This window comes from Xenopus laevis, chromosome 7L (assembly GCF_017654675.1).
Source record: "Xenopus laevis strain J_2021 chromosome 7L, Xenopus_laevis_v10.1, whole genome shotgun sequence".
Classification (NCBI taxonomy): domain Eukaryota; kingdom Metazoa; phylum Chordata; class Amphibia; order Anura; family Pipidae; genus Xenopus; species Xenopus laevis.
In genome coordinates this window covers 16,121,254-16,137,689 of record NC_054383.1, presented here as the reverse complement: position 1 = coordinate 16,137,689, position 16,436 = coordinate 16,121,254, and the positions used below count along the sequence as shown (strand labels likewise).

Here is a 16,436-nt window from a genome sequence, read left to right as displayed (position 1 = left end):
GACATTGTTATTAAGACAAGTCTTGTATCATCTCAGAATCTTGTTTGTGCACCAGAATGGGGGACCTGATGTCCATCCCCATGTCCTGGTTACACAATTAAATGGTGAAGAGAACTGGGGGAATGTGGGGAGAGCAGTTACATCTAGGAAGTGCTGAATGGAAAGTGAAAGTAATTGTCTGCCCCGCCTCTATACCCAGTGCATGGAGGAGGGGCAGACAATATTTGATTGACAGCTGAGATTTTTAAATGAGTTTACAACAGCTATGAATGCTTTAATAAAAAATAGAAATTGGATTTCATTTTTAATTTGAAAAGGACTTTTATTATACAGATTTTTGTATCTGGGTGACAGGTCCACTTTAATAATGTTAAAACACCATTTCCCGTAGAGGTAGGAATCTGTCGCTAAAGCCGAGGTAGAAAATAAAAAAAAATCATTTTTAAAACACAAACCTTTATTTATTTATTTTTTCACAGAATCACTTGCATTAACATTCATTGTGTGGCTATGAAATATACAAAGTTTGGATGAGGGAAGGGCAGGCTGACGACAATACTCAAAGGAGTGACTTATGGCACCAACAATGGCCATAAAGCAGATGAGAGGAACCCGCCTTATTATAAATCGGCATCCTAACAAAGGGGAAACAGTACAAACATATTACAGTGAATAAATCCCTAAGTACAAGGGGTAGAAGTAAGGATGCTCAAGGGGGACATATACCTAAACTCATGCAACTTCATGTCACATTGCTCTTCTGAGAATTTTTGTCATTTATATTATTTGTTATTGTTTTCATCATGTCGAGAGTGCGGGGGGCGCCCCCTGCTGTTATGTGCTGACCCGACAGTTACTTAGGCAGTTCTGCAGCAGAAAAACGTCAGGAGACGCTTCCTGGATCTGTAATTTCAGCCTTTTGCATCCATTCAAAACAGCAGGGGGCGCTCCCGTTACACAGTCATGATATTAGTAATATACTTAGTGTGCGAATGCTGTAAAAAAAAAAAAATGTACATTGCATAAGTGCGACTTAGGCACTCTGACCAATTTTACACTAAGTTATGTAGATATTTATGTTCCCTTTAAAAAAATCAACTTTGGCTTAAAAATTAACCTAATCAGTAATGAATCTCCGTGTATTTACACCGATCACTGGCTAAAGAAGGTTTTCTTAAAAAATAACTTCACATTTAGTTTCCTACAGAGCATTTTATCTTCAAACAGGGATGTCCGATCCCCTGATAAGGGATGCTGGGAGTTGTATGTTTAATACAGCTATAAGCTCAACCTATTGGTTTGTAGATCCATTATAGCTCGCCCTATTAAGTTATCCATCCATTATAACTCGCCCTATTGAATTGTCGATCCATTACAGCTCGCCCTATTGAGTTGTCGATCCATTACAGCTCACCCTATTAAGTTTTCGATCTATTACAGCTCACCCTATAGAACATTCCCCTCTTAAGGTGCTGGGACATTTTTAAACACATTAAAGAAGCTTTACTTCTAGGAACTGGGGTTAAAATAATAGATATTTTGGTACATTTAAAACTCTGTTAAAATATATATATATATAAATTAAAATTCTATTTTGTTATAGATTACAGTCACCTTCACTGCCAATAGTTATTAAAGGGCAAATATCCCTTCACCCATTGCTACAAATCGGCCAGATATGTAGGTGTTTCTATTTGCCTAGATGTCTCGTTTTCTAGACGAATTCACAGTCTGGGTCACTTACAAGGACATGTGGCGTACTGAATACACCATTCACCTTTCCCTGCCCCACTTCTGCCCCCGAGTAATGTCTTCTCCACATATAGACATTTAGCTTTGGGGGCCCAAGTATATGAAGAGGGATTCTGTTCCAAGTTTAAGTTGTCCCACTCCTTTGACTCTTTCTTACTATGCATAGTATCTAAAGTTGGCCATAAATTGGCCAGTCCTGTACAATACCCAGCTGATCGGCCCATGGACCAAACAGAAGGCTACTGCGGGAGGAGCCATTGACGTGGTATGGTCGTATTCCTTTAGTTATGTTGCCGTGGACCAACAGCCCAAACAATCGGAACATCAGTAAGTGAAGAGGAAATGCAAATTCCTCTTCATTTCCCCATCCACCAATGGACCATACATTGGCCAACTTGGGCTAGGTCTGAAAATGTCATCTGTCGGTACACCATCAACAAACCAACCGATATCCACTGTACAGAGATATCAATTGGGACTTCACACTCTATCCAAAATAGTAAAACGTGTGTTTATGTGAAAAATATCATACTACAATATGCACCTATTCTTTCGACCACTAGGTGGCCTTCAACAGGGAAAAAAATAAACAACGAAAAGCAAAAATAGTCTTTTTGTTATAAATATATTGTTGCTGTACATTTTTACCCCTGATAAAGACCACCTAGTGGGCGAAACACTCACTGATGTTTTGAAAAATGTTTCTATTTTGGATAGAGGGTGCAAACCTCCTTTCTTTATTGAGATTGTTGTCTTTGAAGACATTAATGGGTAGCCTCCTGTAGATGTGCACGATGCGTGTTAATTTGGGTGTGCTCCCTCTAACTCCATTCAGCATATCAATTTGGATGTTCAGGCCTTTAGATTTTCTGTTCTTTGGCTATGTTATCCCAATAAGTATGGGCTATTGGAAGGTTCCATCACAGCTACCAAGAAAAAGGAGCAAAGACAAAATGTTGGGCATCAGAATAACGCACTTCCCAGAGGCTCCAACAGGTGATATCTTTCATCCTGCAGTCAAGAGCTACCCATTTAAGTTAGTGGGAAGAGACGCACAGTTATTCCCAGCAACCTCATACCACAACACAGTAAAGCTGGCCATCGATGTTGAGATTTTTAAAAGATCCGATCCTCATCGTGAGACCACAATTATCTCGGAACGATCGTACGAATTGTCCATCAACTAAAAAGACCAATTTGCCAGGAAAACAAAGGGGAGCTGTCTGCTTGGCCCTACAAACATAGATAGATTGCACTGGGGCCGACAAAGAGTTTTTAACCTGGCCAATCAATTTCCTGACAGATGTCGGGCAAAAAATCGTAAGATGTTTGATCGTTTCAACGTTTCAATCCCACTAACTGCACGATAATTTCGAAGGATTGGTCGGACTTCGCTAAAATCAGACGTACGCCAAGCGAAATCTTAGCGTCTATGGGGAGCTTTATTCCCAGCAACCTGATACTACGCCTAATTGATTAAAGGAGCACCAATGACCAACATCCCACTAAAACGGAGATACTATTTTGGAACCACATAGGACTAACCTACATTGGCTTCTATATAATCTCATTTCCTTAAACCTGAATTCTCCTGTGCGGAGACAATAAAAGGGTTGGTGCATATGGGGGGCTTTAAAAGGACATTCCTTTCCAGGTGGAGTAGGCACAAGAATATGACACGTCTGTATTTTATGGAACCTCGCACGATTGCAAGAAGCCATTACGGTTCACAGTAGATTAATATTTACGTTAAAACATGCCCGTTGATTCGGAACGAAAATGTCACCTCAGTTTCAGGGACCATCGGCCCCTTTTCTGCTGATATGTTAGGCATAACAAGCAACATTCATTTACAGAGCAAAACAAAAAAAAAGGCTAAAACGTATATTGAGTGCAAGAGTCGCGCCCTTGGGTGTTCAACGTTATCTCATGCGAGTTTCTCCTTTAAAAGGTGCCGGTGGAGGTGGTCAAGCGTCTGCCGATGTAAACACTTTGGAAAGAAAAAGAATAGAAAATTAATATGGTGCACAAACTTAAAGGTATTACTGTTATTTTCTGGAACACAGTTGGATCACTAAGCAAAGGGTCTACCAACAAGTACTGCCCCCGAGGCCTAGGACTTGAGGCAGAATTTAGTACATAAAGGCACTTATCTTGAGTCTTGTGTGACACTGATGTAATCAAACAGAAGGTTCAGTGGGATCACCCAAGTAAAGTTCTTTAGGCATGATCTCAGATCTCACAGAGGTGGCTTAAAGGACAACCTCCAAGAAAGTCATAACTCATGTCCTAGGTAATCCCATAGTAACTGAGCCATCTCTCAGCTGCCATGTTCCTCAGGACTAAGAAGCAGGCTGAATCCTCCAAGTTACCTGCCACTTTTGCTTCCATGGTTTATTAGGGGGCTTGATAAAGGGCCCTGTGAGGACCGAAACGTTGCCACTTTTTTGTCTACATGAGCTAACGAGCCAATAGAATTACAACGCTGAAATATCACTACAATTATCAGAGTGCTGCAGTCACTGGATAATGCATAGTATTCCCTTGACCCGTGGCAGGTTGGGCTAATCACATAATAATCCTGATTATATCAGTACCGGTATGACCATCTTAACACTGGACTGAGGCATTAGTACTGAAATCTTTGGCCACTGCCTGCTCTATTCTATAGCCTTAGCAAAAAGAACTAAATGGAACAGAACTCCAAACAGCAGAAGAGAGCTCCACATGCAGAAGTATAGGTCAAACAACAGAAAAGAGCTGCACAAACAGTTCAAAGGAACAGAGCACCATGTGCAGCTTTAACAGAACAGAGCTCCAACTACAGATCAACAGAACAGAGCTCCAACTACAGATCAACAGAACAGAGCTCCATCTGCATCACAACAGATTGAACAGAATGGAGCTTCATCAACAAGTCAGACAACAGAATAGAGCTCCAAGAGCAGACCAACATCAGGTCAAACAGAATTCCATGTGTAGACCAACATCAGGTCAAACAGTACAGATCTCCACATGCAGACCGACAAGTCAAACAGTACAGATCTCCACATGCAGACCGACAAGTCAAACAGAACAGATCTGCACGTGCAGACCAACATTTGAAACAGAACAGAGCTCCACGTGTAGACCAACATCAGGTCAACCAAAACAGAACTCCACATGCAGACCAACAACAGCACAAATAGAACAGAGCTCCATCTGCAGATCAACAGGTCAAACAGACCAGATCTCCATGTGCAGTCCAACAACAGGTTAAACGGAACTCCATTGTTAGATCAACATCAGGTCAAACAGAACAGATCTCCATGTGCAGACCAACAGGTAAAACAGACCAGAGCTCCATGTGCAGACCAACACCAGGGCAAGCAGAACAGATCCCCATGTGCAGACCAACAGGTTAAACAGAGCAGAGCTCTATGTGTAGTCCAACAACAGGTTAAACAGAACTCCACTGGTAGACCAACATCAGGTCAAACATAACAGATATCCACGTGCAGACCAACAGGTAAAACAGAACAGAGCTCCGTTTGCAGACCAACATCAGGTTAACCAGAACAGAACTCCACATGTAGACAAACAACATGTAGATCAGAACAGAGCTCCGTTTGCAGACCAACATCAGGTTAACCAGAACAGAACTCCACATGTAGACAAACAACATGTAGAATTGAACAGAGCTCCACGTGCAGATCAGCAGGTCAAACAGAACAGAGCTCCATGTGTAGACTGACTACAGGTCAAAGAACAGAACACCATGCCTGGGTCGATACCGTTATTCATAAGCACAGCTGCAACTAAATAAGAGAGGAGTAATCCCAAGAAATATTGTGCTTGCTACCACTTAAATTAAGTGTTTTAAAATGTTTTTATATCCCCCTTCACCCGCCACTGGTCTCACCCAATCCATCTATCCATCGTTTCATCGTACGCCACAGGCAGATTGTGAGCAGCCATCAACACTCATAACAGCTGAATGACTTTTATAGGAGTGCAGCTGTGTATACATATCAATCACTGCTCTGGGCACAGCTCAGGTTATGTAGACAATGTACTGGCAGTTAATAACCCATGCCATTCTCACCCTGTGTTTTAAAGTTCACACAAGGACAGGGCAACTCGTTAAAAAGGTGTGCTTGATATTTCCAAAACTGCCAGAAAAACATTTTATGAGATACGTTGATTAAACTCTCACTGAGAAAGCCTTGCATTTCAACAGAAAAGGATGCGGTTCGGAATTCGGTCAGGATTCAGATTTGGCCGAATCCTCCTGCCTGGCCGAACCAAATTTGCATCCTAATTTGCATATGCAAATTAGGGAGAGAGGGAAATCACATGACTTTTTGTCACAAAACAAGGAAGTAAAAAATGATTTCCCCTTCCCAAATTAGGATTTGGTTCGGTATTCGGACGAATCTTCCGCAAAGGATTCGGGGGTTCGGCCGAATCCAAAATAGTGGATTCGGGGCACCCCTAATTAGATTCCTTAGCACTCTTGTCTGTAAGTACAGCTATGAGACCGGTTATCCAGAATGCTTGGGACCTGGGGATTTATGGATAAGGGCATTTTCCCTAATCTCGATTTCCATACCAAACAAATTAAACCCATAGGCTGGTTTTGCCTCCAATAAGGATTAACTGTACCTTAGTCAGGGGATTAAAGGAGAACTAAAGAAGTAGCTAGAAATGTTGTATATTATGGTTTGTGCTTCTGTACCAGCCCAAGGCAACCACAGCCCTTTAGCAGTAAAGATCTGTGTCTCCAAAGATGCCCCAGTAGCTCCCCATCCTCTTTTCTGCTGATTCACTGCACATGCTCTGTGCTGCTGTCACTTACTGAGCTTAGGGACCCACTCACAATATACAGTACACATAGAATAGAAATGTCACAATATAAGGCTGATTAGTAATTAATACAGATAATTACTACATGGCAGCACAGAAACCAGTGTAATTAGCATCAGAATTTAATAATTAGCCCTGTAGCATCAGCTTATATTACAGGGGAAGCTCATTTTCTGATGGATAATTAGTGACGACCCCTAAGCTTAGCTTCTCATCAGCTGCTCAGAGCCCACTGAGCATGTGAGTGTCACAGACACTTTCCAAGATGGTGACCCCCTGTGACAAGTTTGAAGTCGTGGATCATTGCTGCTATTGACAAGCTGAAACTTTAGGCTAGTGCAATAAAGTAAGTAATTTAAAGCCATATTCATTTTTAGGGATTAGTTCTCCTTTAAGAACAAGGTACTGTTTTATTATTACAGACAATCAGTAAATCATTTTTAACAATTTAAAAATGAATTATTCTAGAGGCCACAAAAAGTCTTTCTGGGACATGACAAGGAGCTAGCTTTAATAGGGACAGTGAGACCAATCAGCTTTTAATGGATATGAGTAGAGAGGGTTTTGTAGATCCTGTTTATGCTCCAAGCGATTCCCTCCTTTGCCCCATAGCAAGTGGCACAGTTCCTCAGTCACATTGCTAGATCTGGTTGCCCCATTACTCTGTAGTACAATATGATTTATAGCCTACATCTGAATGGAAACTGGTCTGCAACTTCATTTTTCCAATCCAGCCCCCGGCGCTTTCATTCAGTGATGCGGAAGCCTGTCCTGTTATGACCGCTCCATCAGCATCATACACTTTAATGATACTCACAGAGGCGCTGATGGGTAAACAACTGCATGAATAATTCTGTCAGATTTAACCGACGGACTCCTCCGGCAGAAGTATCCTGGATTTATACTGTATATACTCGCGTATAAGCCGATTTTTTTCAGCACCCAAAATGTGCTGAAAAAGTCTACCTTGGCTTATACTCGAGTCACACAGTAGGGGAGCTGCTTTAGCTCTGATGCAGCAGCAATGGGAGAGCAGCAGCGACAGCATACCTGTGTATATGTATGATCGACGCAAATGTACAGATGGCTCCTTATTTGCACCATTAGTCGCGTCACATTGCTGTGGACAATGATTGTGGGAGGCGACATACTAAATCAATACAAGGTACAGGTTTACACAGCTGAAAGAAATTGCAGGCGGAACCCACTGTGCATTTACGGTAACATGGAACTGCTCTAAGTGAATAAGGATATATTCTGCACCCATACATGATAAAGTATGCTCTGTAAGCCTAAAACAAACTTGCTTGAGGTCAGGGAAATGCATCGGTTTCTCTGTCATGCACGCCCGCACAGAATGGAGTCATTCGGCAGTAAACCCCCCCCCAGTGACCTGCCCTTCCCGCCTACTTCATCAATTCCCAGCAAGAGCCAGAAATCAAACTCCTACTTGCAACCAAGAGCAGAGCTTTTCCTTCAGTATCAGTATAAGCTAAGGAGGGAGGACCAAGCCACGAGGGGGGAGATTACAACAGCAAGTATGGGCAGCACGGAGCTGTCACCGGAGCCTCTTCAGATCATTGAGTAAGAGGTGAGTTCTTCCTAGCAGAGCATTTCTCATCCTAGGCTTATACTCAAGTCAATATGTTTTCTTAGGTAAAATTAGGCCTAGACTCGGGTTGGCTAAACAAGAATATTTTGTCAGCAAACCGCTTTCCCTCTCTTGCTAGGCTATATATCCACAGGCTAAGTTACACCTGTGATGGGCATTGTTCTTCACACTATTGTACTAAGCTAGAGACTTAAAAAAATTAACAGTATAAAAATAAAAATTGGGTAAATACATAGTCTGTGCAAAATATAAAATGTTTCTAATATAGTTAGTTAGCCAAACATGTAATGTATAAAGGCTGGAGTGACTGGATGTGTAACATAATAGCCAGAACACTACTTCCTACTTTGCAGCTCTCTTGGTTTCCACTGATTGGTTACCAGGCAGTAGCCAATCAGTGACTTGAGGGGAGGCCACATGGGTCATAATTGTTTGCTTTTGAATCTGAGCTGAATGCTGAGGATCAATTGCAAACTTACTGAACAGATATGTCCCATGTGGCCACCCTTATAGTCACTAAGTAACTCAGAGTTAGAGAGTTGAAAAGTAGGAAGTAGTGTTGTGGCTATTATGTTAGACATCCAGTCACTCCAGTCTTTATACATTACATTTTTGCCTAAATAACTATATTAGAAACATTATTTATTTTGCCCACCCTATCTATTTACTTCGGTTTTATTTTTACACTGAACTGTTCCTTTAACATGACAAGTGCCATCCTGAATAATATATTGGCACTTTATAAATACCAATGTAGACCCACCGGGATACCAGAAAAAATCCCACTGGGCCCAGCTCTACATGCTCATCTCATCGCTCTATGACATCACAACGTAACGATTATAGGGATACAGTTCAACATACACTTAAAGTTATTTTACTAGTATAGGTATAGGACCGGTTATCCAGAATGGGGACCGGGAGTTTTACGAATAACGGAACTTTCCATAATTTGGATCTTCATACCTTAAGTCTATTAGAAAATCACGTAAACATTAAATAAACCCAATAGGCTGGTTTTGCCTCCAATAAGGATTAATTATATCTTAGTTGGGATCAAATGCAAGTTACTGTTGAGAAAAAGGAAATCATTTTTAAAAATTTGGATTATTTAGATAGAATCTATAGGAGGTGGCCTTTCTGTAATACGGAGCTTTCTGGATAACGGGTTTCCGGATAACAGGTCCCATACCTGTAATAATGAAGAAGCAGTCCAATGGCGAGCACTCACCCCAGTCCAATGGCGAGCAAGTGAGAAAGCAGCAGTGACGGGAGGAAAACTTTTAAAAATTCAGCGGAGAAGATCCCCCCTTTCTTCATGACACTGGTGTTCCTCATACTGAGAGCGGCACTGCGCTTTGGGTGCTTGAAAAGGAACTCTCTGAAAAACAAACAATAAGGGGTTTCCACTGATATCCCTCCACTGGCTCTGTATCACCTACACCTGCCACTGCTCTTACTTTGGTGGGATGTTTTCAGGCCGGCTAGACCAGTCCCATATCCAGTCGGAATTTTTCTTCAGCAGGTTTTCCAACTCTTTCCTCCGCTCGATGTAATCTTCTTCTGACTGCAAAGAGGCAAAATAGCAGGCAATGTCCGTTTACTTCACTGGTCCCCATTTGTATTCACAGTTCAGTGATCACCCCTCTGTCCTAAAGACTGCTGAGGGCAATTTCAATACAAAATGTATGTGCTTTTATAGAGAGAATGCAATTCAGCCTTGGGTTGGGGTAACTGATAATGGAATTCTGCCAGCACAGAGAGAAGGAAGAGGAAAAGAAAACGAAAAAAAAAAAGAAAAGCAAGAGGAAAGGAAGAAGGGTCAGTTGCACCCAGGTAGCACGGAGAGGACAGCTTGCATAGGGTGCTATACAGCACTGGGCGAGTCCCCCTACCTGTGAGCTGCTCTTTTCCTTGCTCCCCACAGTATCGCTTTCACTGCATCTCTGGATACTCGGGGTCTGAGAGCGAGGTGGGCTTCATATGTAAACCAACAACAAAGAAAGGATTAGTACAACCTTAGGCACCAATCAACTCTACAGCGAGTCGCCAGTACATTAGAGGGATTCTGCCAAGCGAAAACATGTCTTTTTACAAAACACGTCAGTTAATAGTGCTGCTCCAGCAGAATTCTGCACTGAAATCCGTTTTTCAAAAGAGCAAACAGGTGCCCTCAGTCATGTGACTTATCTTCTGATAGACTCTTTACTGCAAGTTAGAGCCCAGCAGCAGAACAATGGGAAGATAACAAGATAGCAGCTTCCTAACACAAGATAACAGCTGCCAATATGAGAACAGCACCCAATAGTAAAAATCCTTTGACTTCTTCAGTTAAGATGGCCATAGACTCAAAGATCCGCTCGTTTGGCGACGCCACTAACGACATGGCTATATCGGGGGTAATCCGAACGTTCGGCCGTTTGGCGAACAATCGAATTACGATACGCCAAGGGGCTCCGACGGGTCGTTCGGTTAAAAATCAAACCTTCCCGGTCGATATCGTGGCCAGATATCGATCAGGAAGACCCATTGGAAGCCCCTGTACACGAGCAGATAAGCTGTCAAATTGGTCCAAACGACCGATATCGGCAGCTTTATCTGCCCGTGTAAGGCCACCTTTACTTCAAGTAGGAGAAAGAATCACTTATCAGAAAGCAGTTCCATAGTGCAGTTCTGGTTCTTTCTGAAAGCACAGGATCAGGCACAATGACCTGAGATGGCGCCTAGACACCAATATAATACACTTGGTTCAGGAATAAAATTTTATAGGGAATTATTTGCAGTGTAAACAGTGTCCTTTAGAAATATAAACTACAACATAAATACCATGACAGTATCCCTTTAAACATAGCAAATTTGTGTCCTAATCCCATAATTAATCTGACCACTAGTAGAAGCCACATCATGGTACAAACCCAGCTCGAAAGCCTTAACTCTGTATTTCATGTACATGCCATTAGTTTGTAATTAGAGCTGCCCAGTAACTTGCATCTGTTCGGCGTGTCCCCATTTTTCCAAGTGATCCAGTGACGTCCCCTCACCGTGAGGAGGGCAGAGAGAGAGGGAGAGAGATTGTAATGGAGCTGTTGCCATTAACAGATACCTGTCACAGTGTGAACTTTCCCTGGAGCTGCTGCGGCCAGACTCATGTTGGGCGTCCAGTAGAATCTTTTCCATGTCGCCGTTGTGAATAGATAGGGAGGCCGGCCCTTGGTCCTGGCCCAGCAGCTGCGTCGTTGCAAGGTTTCCATTGTTACTGAAGTGCAGCTCTACCCAGGAACCTGCTGGCCAAAAACCAAAATAAGAACGTCATAAGCTTTGTAGAAAGTCAGTAGTGCCCTTGCCTCCAATAAATGGGAGACACAATAATGTCTCATAACAAACACTGTGTAAAAGAAGGAACTTATAAATGTGTATTTATATTTCATACACTGATAAAGGCTTTATTGTGTTTAAAGAAGAACTAAAGTAAACGCCAAAGTAAATACCATTAGATGCACTTCCCTTTTAGGGCAGAGACACATGTGGAGATTCGGGGAGATTAGACGCCCGGCAACAAATCGACTCTTCTTCAGACGACTAATCTCCCCGAATTGCCTTCCCACCGGCTACAATCTAAATCACTGGCGGCGGAATAACACTCTGAGCACTTCGTTTTCCGAAGTTGCCCTAAGTTCCCTCGTGAGGCAACTTTGGAAAACGAAGAGTTCCGAGTGCCATACCGCCGGTCGATTTAGATTCTAGCTGGCGGGGAGGCAGTTCTCAAAGAATAAACGATTTGTTGCTGGGTGACTAATCTCCCCCAGTAGCTTCATGTGCCCCTGCCCTTAGAGCCCAACCCTTCCGACTGAACTGGAAAAGCAAAGTACGGCAGCAGGGTTGGCGGGCACCATTTTGGTCAGTCACAGAGTTATGTGCAGCTGGGGTCAGGTCCAGTAAATGGGCATGATTAGGGCTCACCAGTGGTTCAGTTTGGGAAGAGAGAATGAGGGCTCTGGAGGGGGGGGTCAAGGTATTAAACAGACTTTAGTTGTCCTTTAAAAGGTCAGTGTATTTCATTATATGTGTACTATTGTCTCTTTTTACTTCCCTTTAGAGTCCTACAGCGGATTAGGTACCCGCAAAAATCTGCAGTACCCTGCGGGTTACAGGTAGAAGTTTCGGGACCGTGTATAGATGCGGGTCGGCGGTTCTCCGGGTCTTCTCAATAGCGAGTTTTACTCCTTTTTTTTTTATAATGACAGCACTTCCTGTTTCTTGATGGTCAGCGGGTCACGGTTTGCGGATAAGGTACTTGTGGGTCGGATAGTTGGTTCAAGCTGGTAAGTTTGCGGGTCCGGGTGCGGTTCGGGTTTAACAAATTGATTCCGTGCAGGACTCTATCTTACTTTATGGCAGCGAATTGTGTTTAAAAATATATATTAATAAGGTGACCAGTTTGACAAAATCAGGCTGATGCAACTAGGGGTAATGAACTATGCGGGGGGGAAGTAGGGAGGGGGACTATCTGGGGTAGTAGTAGTAGGGTTTTTTTTATTGGGGGGGATTAGTTCTCCTTTAAGTCTACTTAAATAAGTTCTAAACATGAGTTAAACTCAGTAGGATTGTTCTGCTTCCAATAAGGATTAATTATATCTTAGTTGGGATCAAGTACAAGCTACTGTTTTATTATTACAGAGAAAAAATAAACCGTTTTTAAAAATTTGGATTATTTGATAATATGGAGTCTCTGTAATTCTGAGCTTTCTGGATAACGGTTTTCCAGATACTATACCTGTATACGATCAATAATAAGTAATTACCCAAACATTAACCAGGCAATACATAGAGATTTTCCCTTATAAAGAAGGAATATCCGCCCGGAGCACAAGGCACTTTGTTCCACCTTTCTTGTCATTGCCGAGCGTGTGTTGCAATCTAGTGACTGGCAGTCATATGACTTTTGTTTTCAGCTCACACTGCGGCCCCGGTTCTAAAGTTCAGTTAAAAATAGAAACCCGATACGCCCGGCACCGGGCGGCAGATTACTGGGAAATGTTGGTGGAACAAAGCGGTGGATATCAATAGTACAAAGTGGGGACGGCGGATACTGAAACCCACACTGGGCACAGAAATGAGACGATGGTGGAAGTGTTACACAATCAAAGCTTCACTAACACTAACAAAGCCCGTTGCCCAATCGGCAAACATCTGTTAATTGCAATAACTTGGCATCCGACAGCCAAACAATATTCAGAGAGAGCAGGAGTTAAAGGTACAGGGACGTTTAAACCTCAAAGCAGTATTTGAGTTTTCAGTTCCCTAGTAGGAAAAAAAATCTCTTTGGATCTTGGTGACCCACTCCCTTCATTTTTTAATTATTTTCCTTCTTCTTCTAACTCTTTGCAGCTTTCAAATGGGGGTCACTGACCCCATCTGAAAAACAACTGCTCCGTAAGGCTACAAATGTATTGTTATTTTTACTTATAATTACTCATCTTTTTATTTAGGCCCTCTCCCATTCATAGTCCAGTCTCTTATACAAACCAATGCATGGTTGCTAGGGTAACTTGGACCCTAGCAATCAGACTGCTGAAATTGCAAACTGGAGAGCTGCTGAATAAAAAGCTAAATAACTCAAAAACTACAAATTAGGGATGCACCCAATCCACTTTTTTGGATTCGGCCGAACCCCCAAATCCTTCGTGAAAGATTCGGCCGAATACCGAACCAAATCCGAACCCTAATTTGCATATGCTTCCTTGTTTTGTGACAAAAAGTCAAGCAATTTCCCTCACGCTCCTAATTTGCATATGCAAATTAGGATTCGGATTTGGTTCGGCCGGCAGGAGGATTCGGCCGAATCCTGCTGAAAAAGGCCGAATCCTGGCCGAATCCCGAACCGAATCCTGGATTCGGTGCATCCCTACTACATATAATAAAAAACGAAAACCAAATGCAAATTGTTTTACGTCCTTGTTTTGTGACAAAAAGTCACGCGATTTCACTCCCAGCCCCTAATTTGCCTCTCTCCAGCTTTCAAATGGGGGTCACTGACCCCATCTAAAAACAAATGCTCTGAAAGGCTACATATTATTACTGTTACTTTTTATTACTCATCTTTGTATTCAGACCCTCTCCTATTCATATTCCAGTCTCTCATTTAAATCAATAGATGGTTGCTACGATTATTTGGCGCCTAGCAACCAGACGGCTGAAATTGTAAACTGAAGAGCTACTTAATAAAAAGCTAAATAACTTGAAAGCCACAAATAATAAAAAATAAAAACCAATTGTAATTTGTCTGAGAATATCACTCTCTACATCATACTAAAGTTAATTTAAAGGTGAACAACCCCTTTAACAATGCTTAACCTGTTATTAACACAGTAAATATTGTATCTCAAAGTAAAACAGACTCCTGTGCTTATATATTTTCAGTACTTGAAGAAAAAGTTACTTTAACGCATTTCCCTGATTTTACATTTTCCCGGATTTTACATAATTTTCTTCCTGGTTCCCTGAAAAACGTAAAAATGGGGGATCTACTGTATATATATATAAAATTCTTTTGGATTTACAGAAATGTAATAATACCCTGTAGCCTCAACGCCAGTGACAGATGAACATAACTTTCAGCTTGATGCTTCAGTATGGAAACTAGAACCGTCCAACCTACAACTGCACAACTCCCATCACCTACAGTCCAAGGAAATGATAAACGCTGTATTATGTATAATATATGTATTAGCAATGCACTGAATCCACTATTTTGGATTCGGCCGAACCCCTGAATACTTTTTGAAAGATATGGCGAATACCGAAAGGAATTCTAATTTGCATATGCAAATGAGGGGTGGGAAGGGAAAACATTTTTTACTTGTTTTGTGACAAAAAGTCACACGATTTCCCTCCCTGCCCCTAATTTGCATATGCAAATTCAGATTGGGTTCGGCCGGCTGAATCCTGCTGAAAATGGATGAATTCTGTATTCGGTGCATCCCTAATATAAATAGGGATGCACCAAATCCACTATTTTGGATTCGGCCGAACCCCGGAATCCTTTGTGAAAGATTCGGCCGAATACTGAACCAAATCCGAATTAGCATATGCAAATTAGGGCTAGAAAGGGGAAAAACTGTTTACTTCCTTGTTCTGTGACAAAAAGTCACGCAATTTCCCTCCTGCCCCTAATTTGCAAATGCAAATTAGGATTCGGTTCGGCCAGGCAGAAGGATTCGGACGAATCCAAATCTGCTGAATCTGGCCGAATCCCAAACCGAATCCTGGATTCGGTGCATCCCTAAATATAAGCATACAGAAATACTGAACATTACAGACAAAGGGCAAATACGGGAATGAGATGTGCAGTTCATACGAGGAGCCAGGATTCCCGACAGTGATGAGAATGAGGTGGCAGTTGGCAAACTGCCGGGCAGGGATGTGCCGTTGGTGAGTCGGGTACAGACTAATCTCTGGCAGAGCTGACGTCGCTCTTGATGTGAGGGATCTGCTGATGAGGAAGAACAAACACAAGGGAAGACTCCATTCCTGGGACTGTAAACAAAGCCTCATAACTCCCGGCACCTTGGAAATGAGACCCTTCTTATGCCTGAACAAACCCACTCGACAGGGTCAGTGTAGGACAGGGGGCAATGCCAAGCTGGGTCTAACACCATAGTCTCAAAAATGGGGGATCACAATCACATACCCCCAAATCTTTCTCCGTACCCCCAGTCAGCCCATATAATAGCAGAGATAGTCACCCCTAGACCCATCACTGGCAGCTCAGACAAAGAATATTCAGAGAGCACAAGAGCTGTACCTTATAGGGAACCTGTAGCTGTCGCTCAATTTCAACTCCCAGAAGCTTTAGGCTGCCAGGGATCGAGCAGAAATAACTCCCCATCAGCCATGTACTGTTTGATCATCATAACCCCTGAGCCCTGGCTGCCTGTTAATATTCAATCATTCCAGTGATTGCTAAACTGTTATACAGTGCATGCTGGGAGCTGTAGTCCTGTACCATCTGGGGACACAGAGACTTGGGGAGATGGGGACTGAGACTTAATTCTTACCCTGCAAATGTTCATCCTGGGACATGGTGGTGTTTCACCCTTGTATTCGCTCAGTAGCCTCTGTGGGTTCCGCTCTGCCCTGCGCACCGCAGCTCCAGCTGCCTCTCTCGCTGGCCTTGTTATTGTTATGCATCTAGCTCACGCAGCTCCGTGACGTTACACACGTAGCC

At 42.5% G+C, this 16,436-nt stretch overlaps 1 protein-coding gene across 5 annotated transcripts in view; it reads right to left on the bottom strand.

Moving 5' to 3' along the window:
- bnip3.L (BCL2/adenovirus E1B 19kDa interacting protein 3 L homeolog) overlaps nucleotides 1-16,436 on the bottom strand; it is a 24,114-nt gene extending 7,678 nt beyond the window's left edge. Inside the window, exons 1-6 of one of the 5 annotated variants that reach the window (XM_041568610.1) lie at nucleotides 16,267-16,436; nucleotides 11,313-11,493; nucleotides 10,105-10,186; nucleotides 9,670-9,776; nucleotides 9,441-9,590; nucleotides 356-407 (exon numbers count right to left, since the gene is read on the bottom strand). In XM_041568610.1, coding sequence (XP_041424544.1) covers nucleotides 371-407; nucleotides 9,441-9,590; nucleotides 9,670-9,776; nucleotides 10,105-10,186; nucleotides 11,313-11,493; nucleotides 16,267-16,291 — 582 coding nt within the window. In that variant the 5' untranslated portion in view covers nucleotides 16,292-16,436 and the 3' untranslated portion in view covers nucleotides 356-370. Of the gene's footprint in view, nucleotides 1-355; nucleotides 408-436; nucleotides 3,743-9,436; nucleotides 9,591-9,669; nucleotides 9,777-10,104; nucleotides 10,187-11,312; nucleotides 11,494-16,266 lie in introns of those variants that run through there. The other 4 variants (XM_018225163.2, XM_018225164.2, XM_041568611.1 and 1 more) reach the window with 4 other exon arrangements.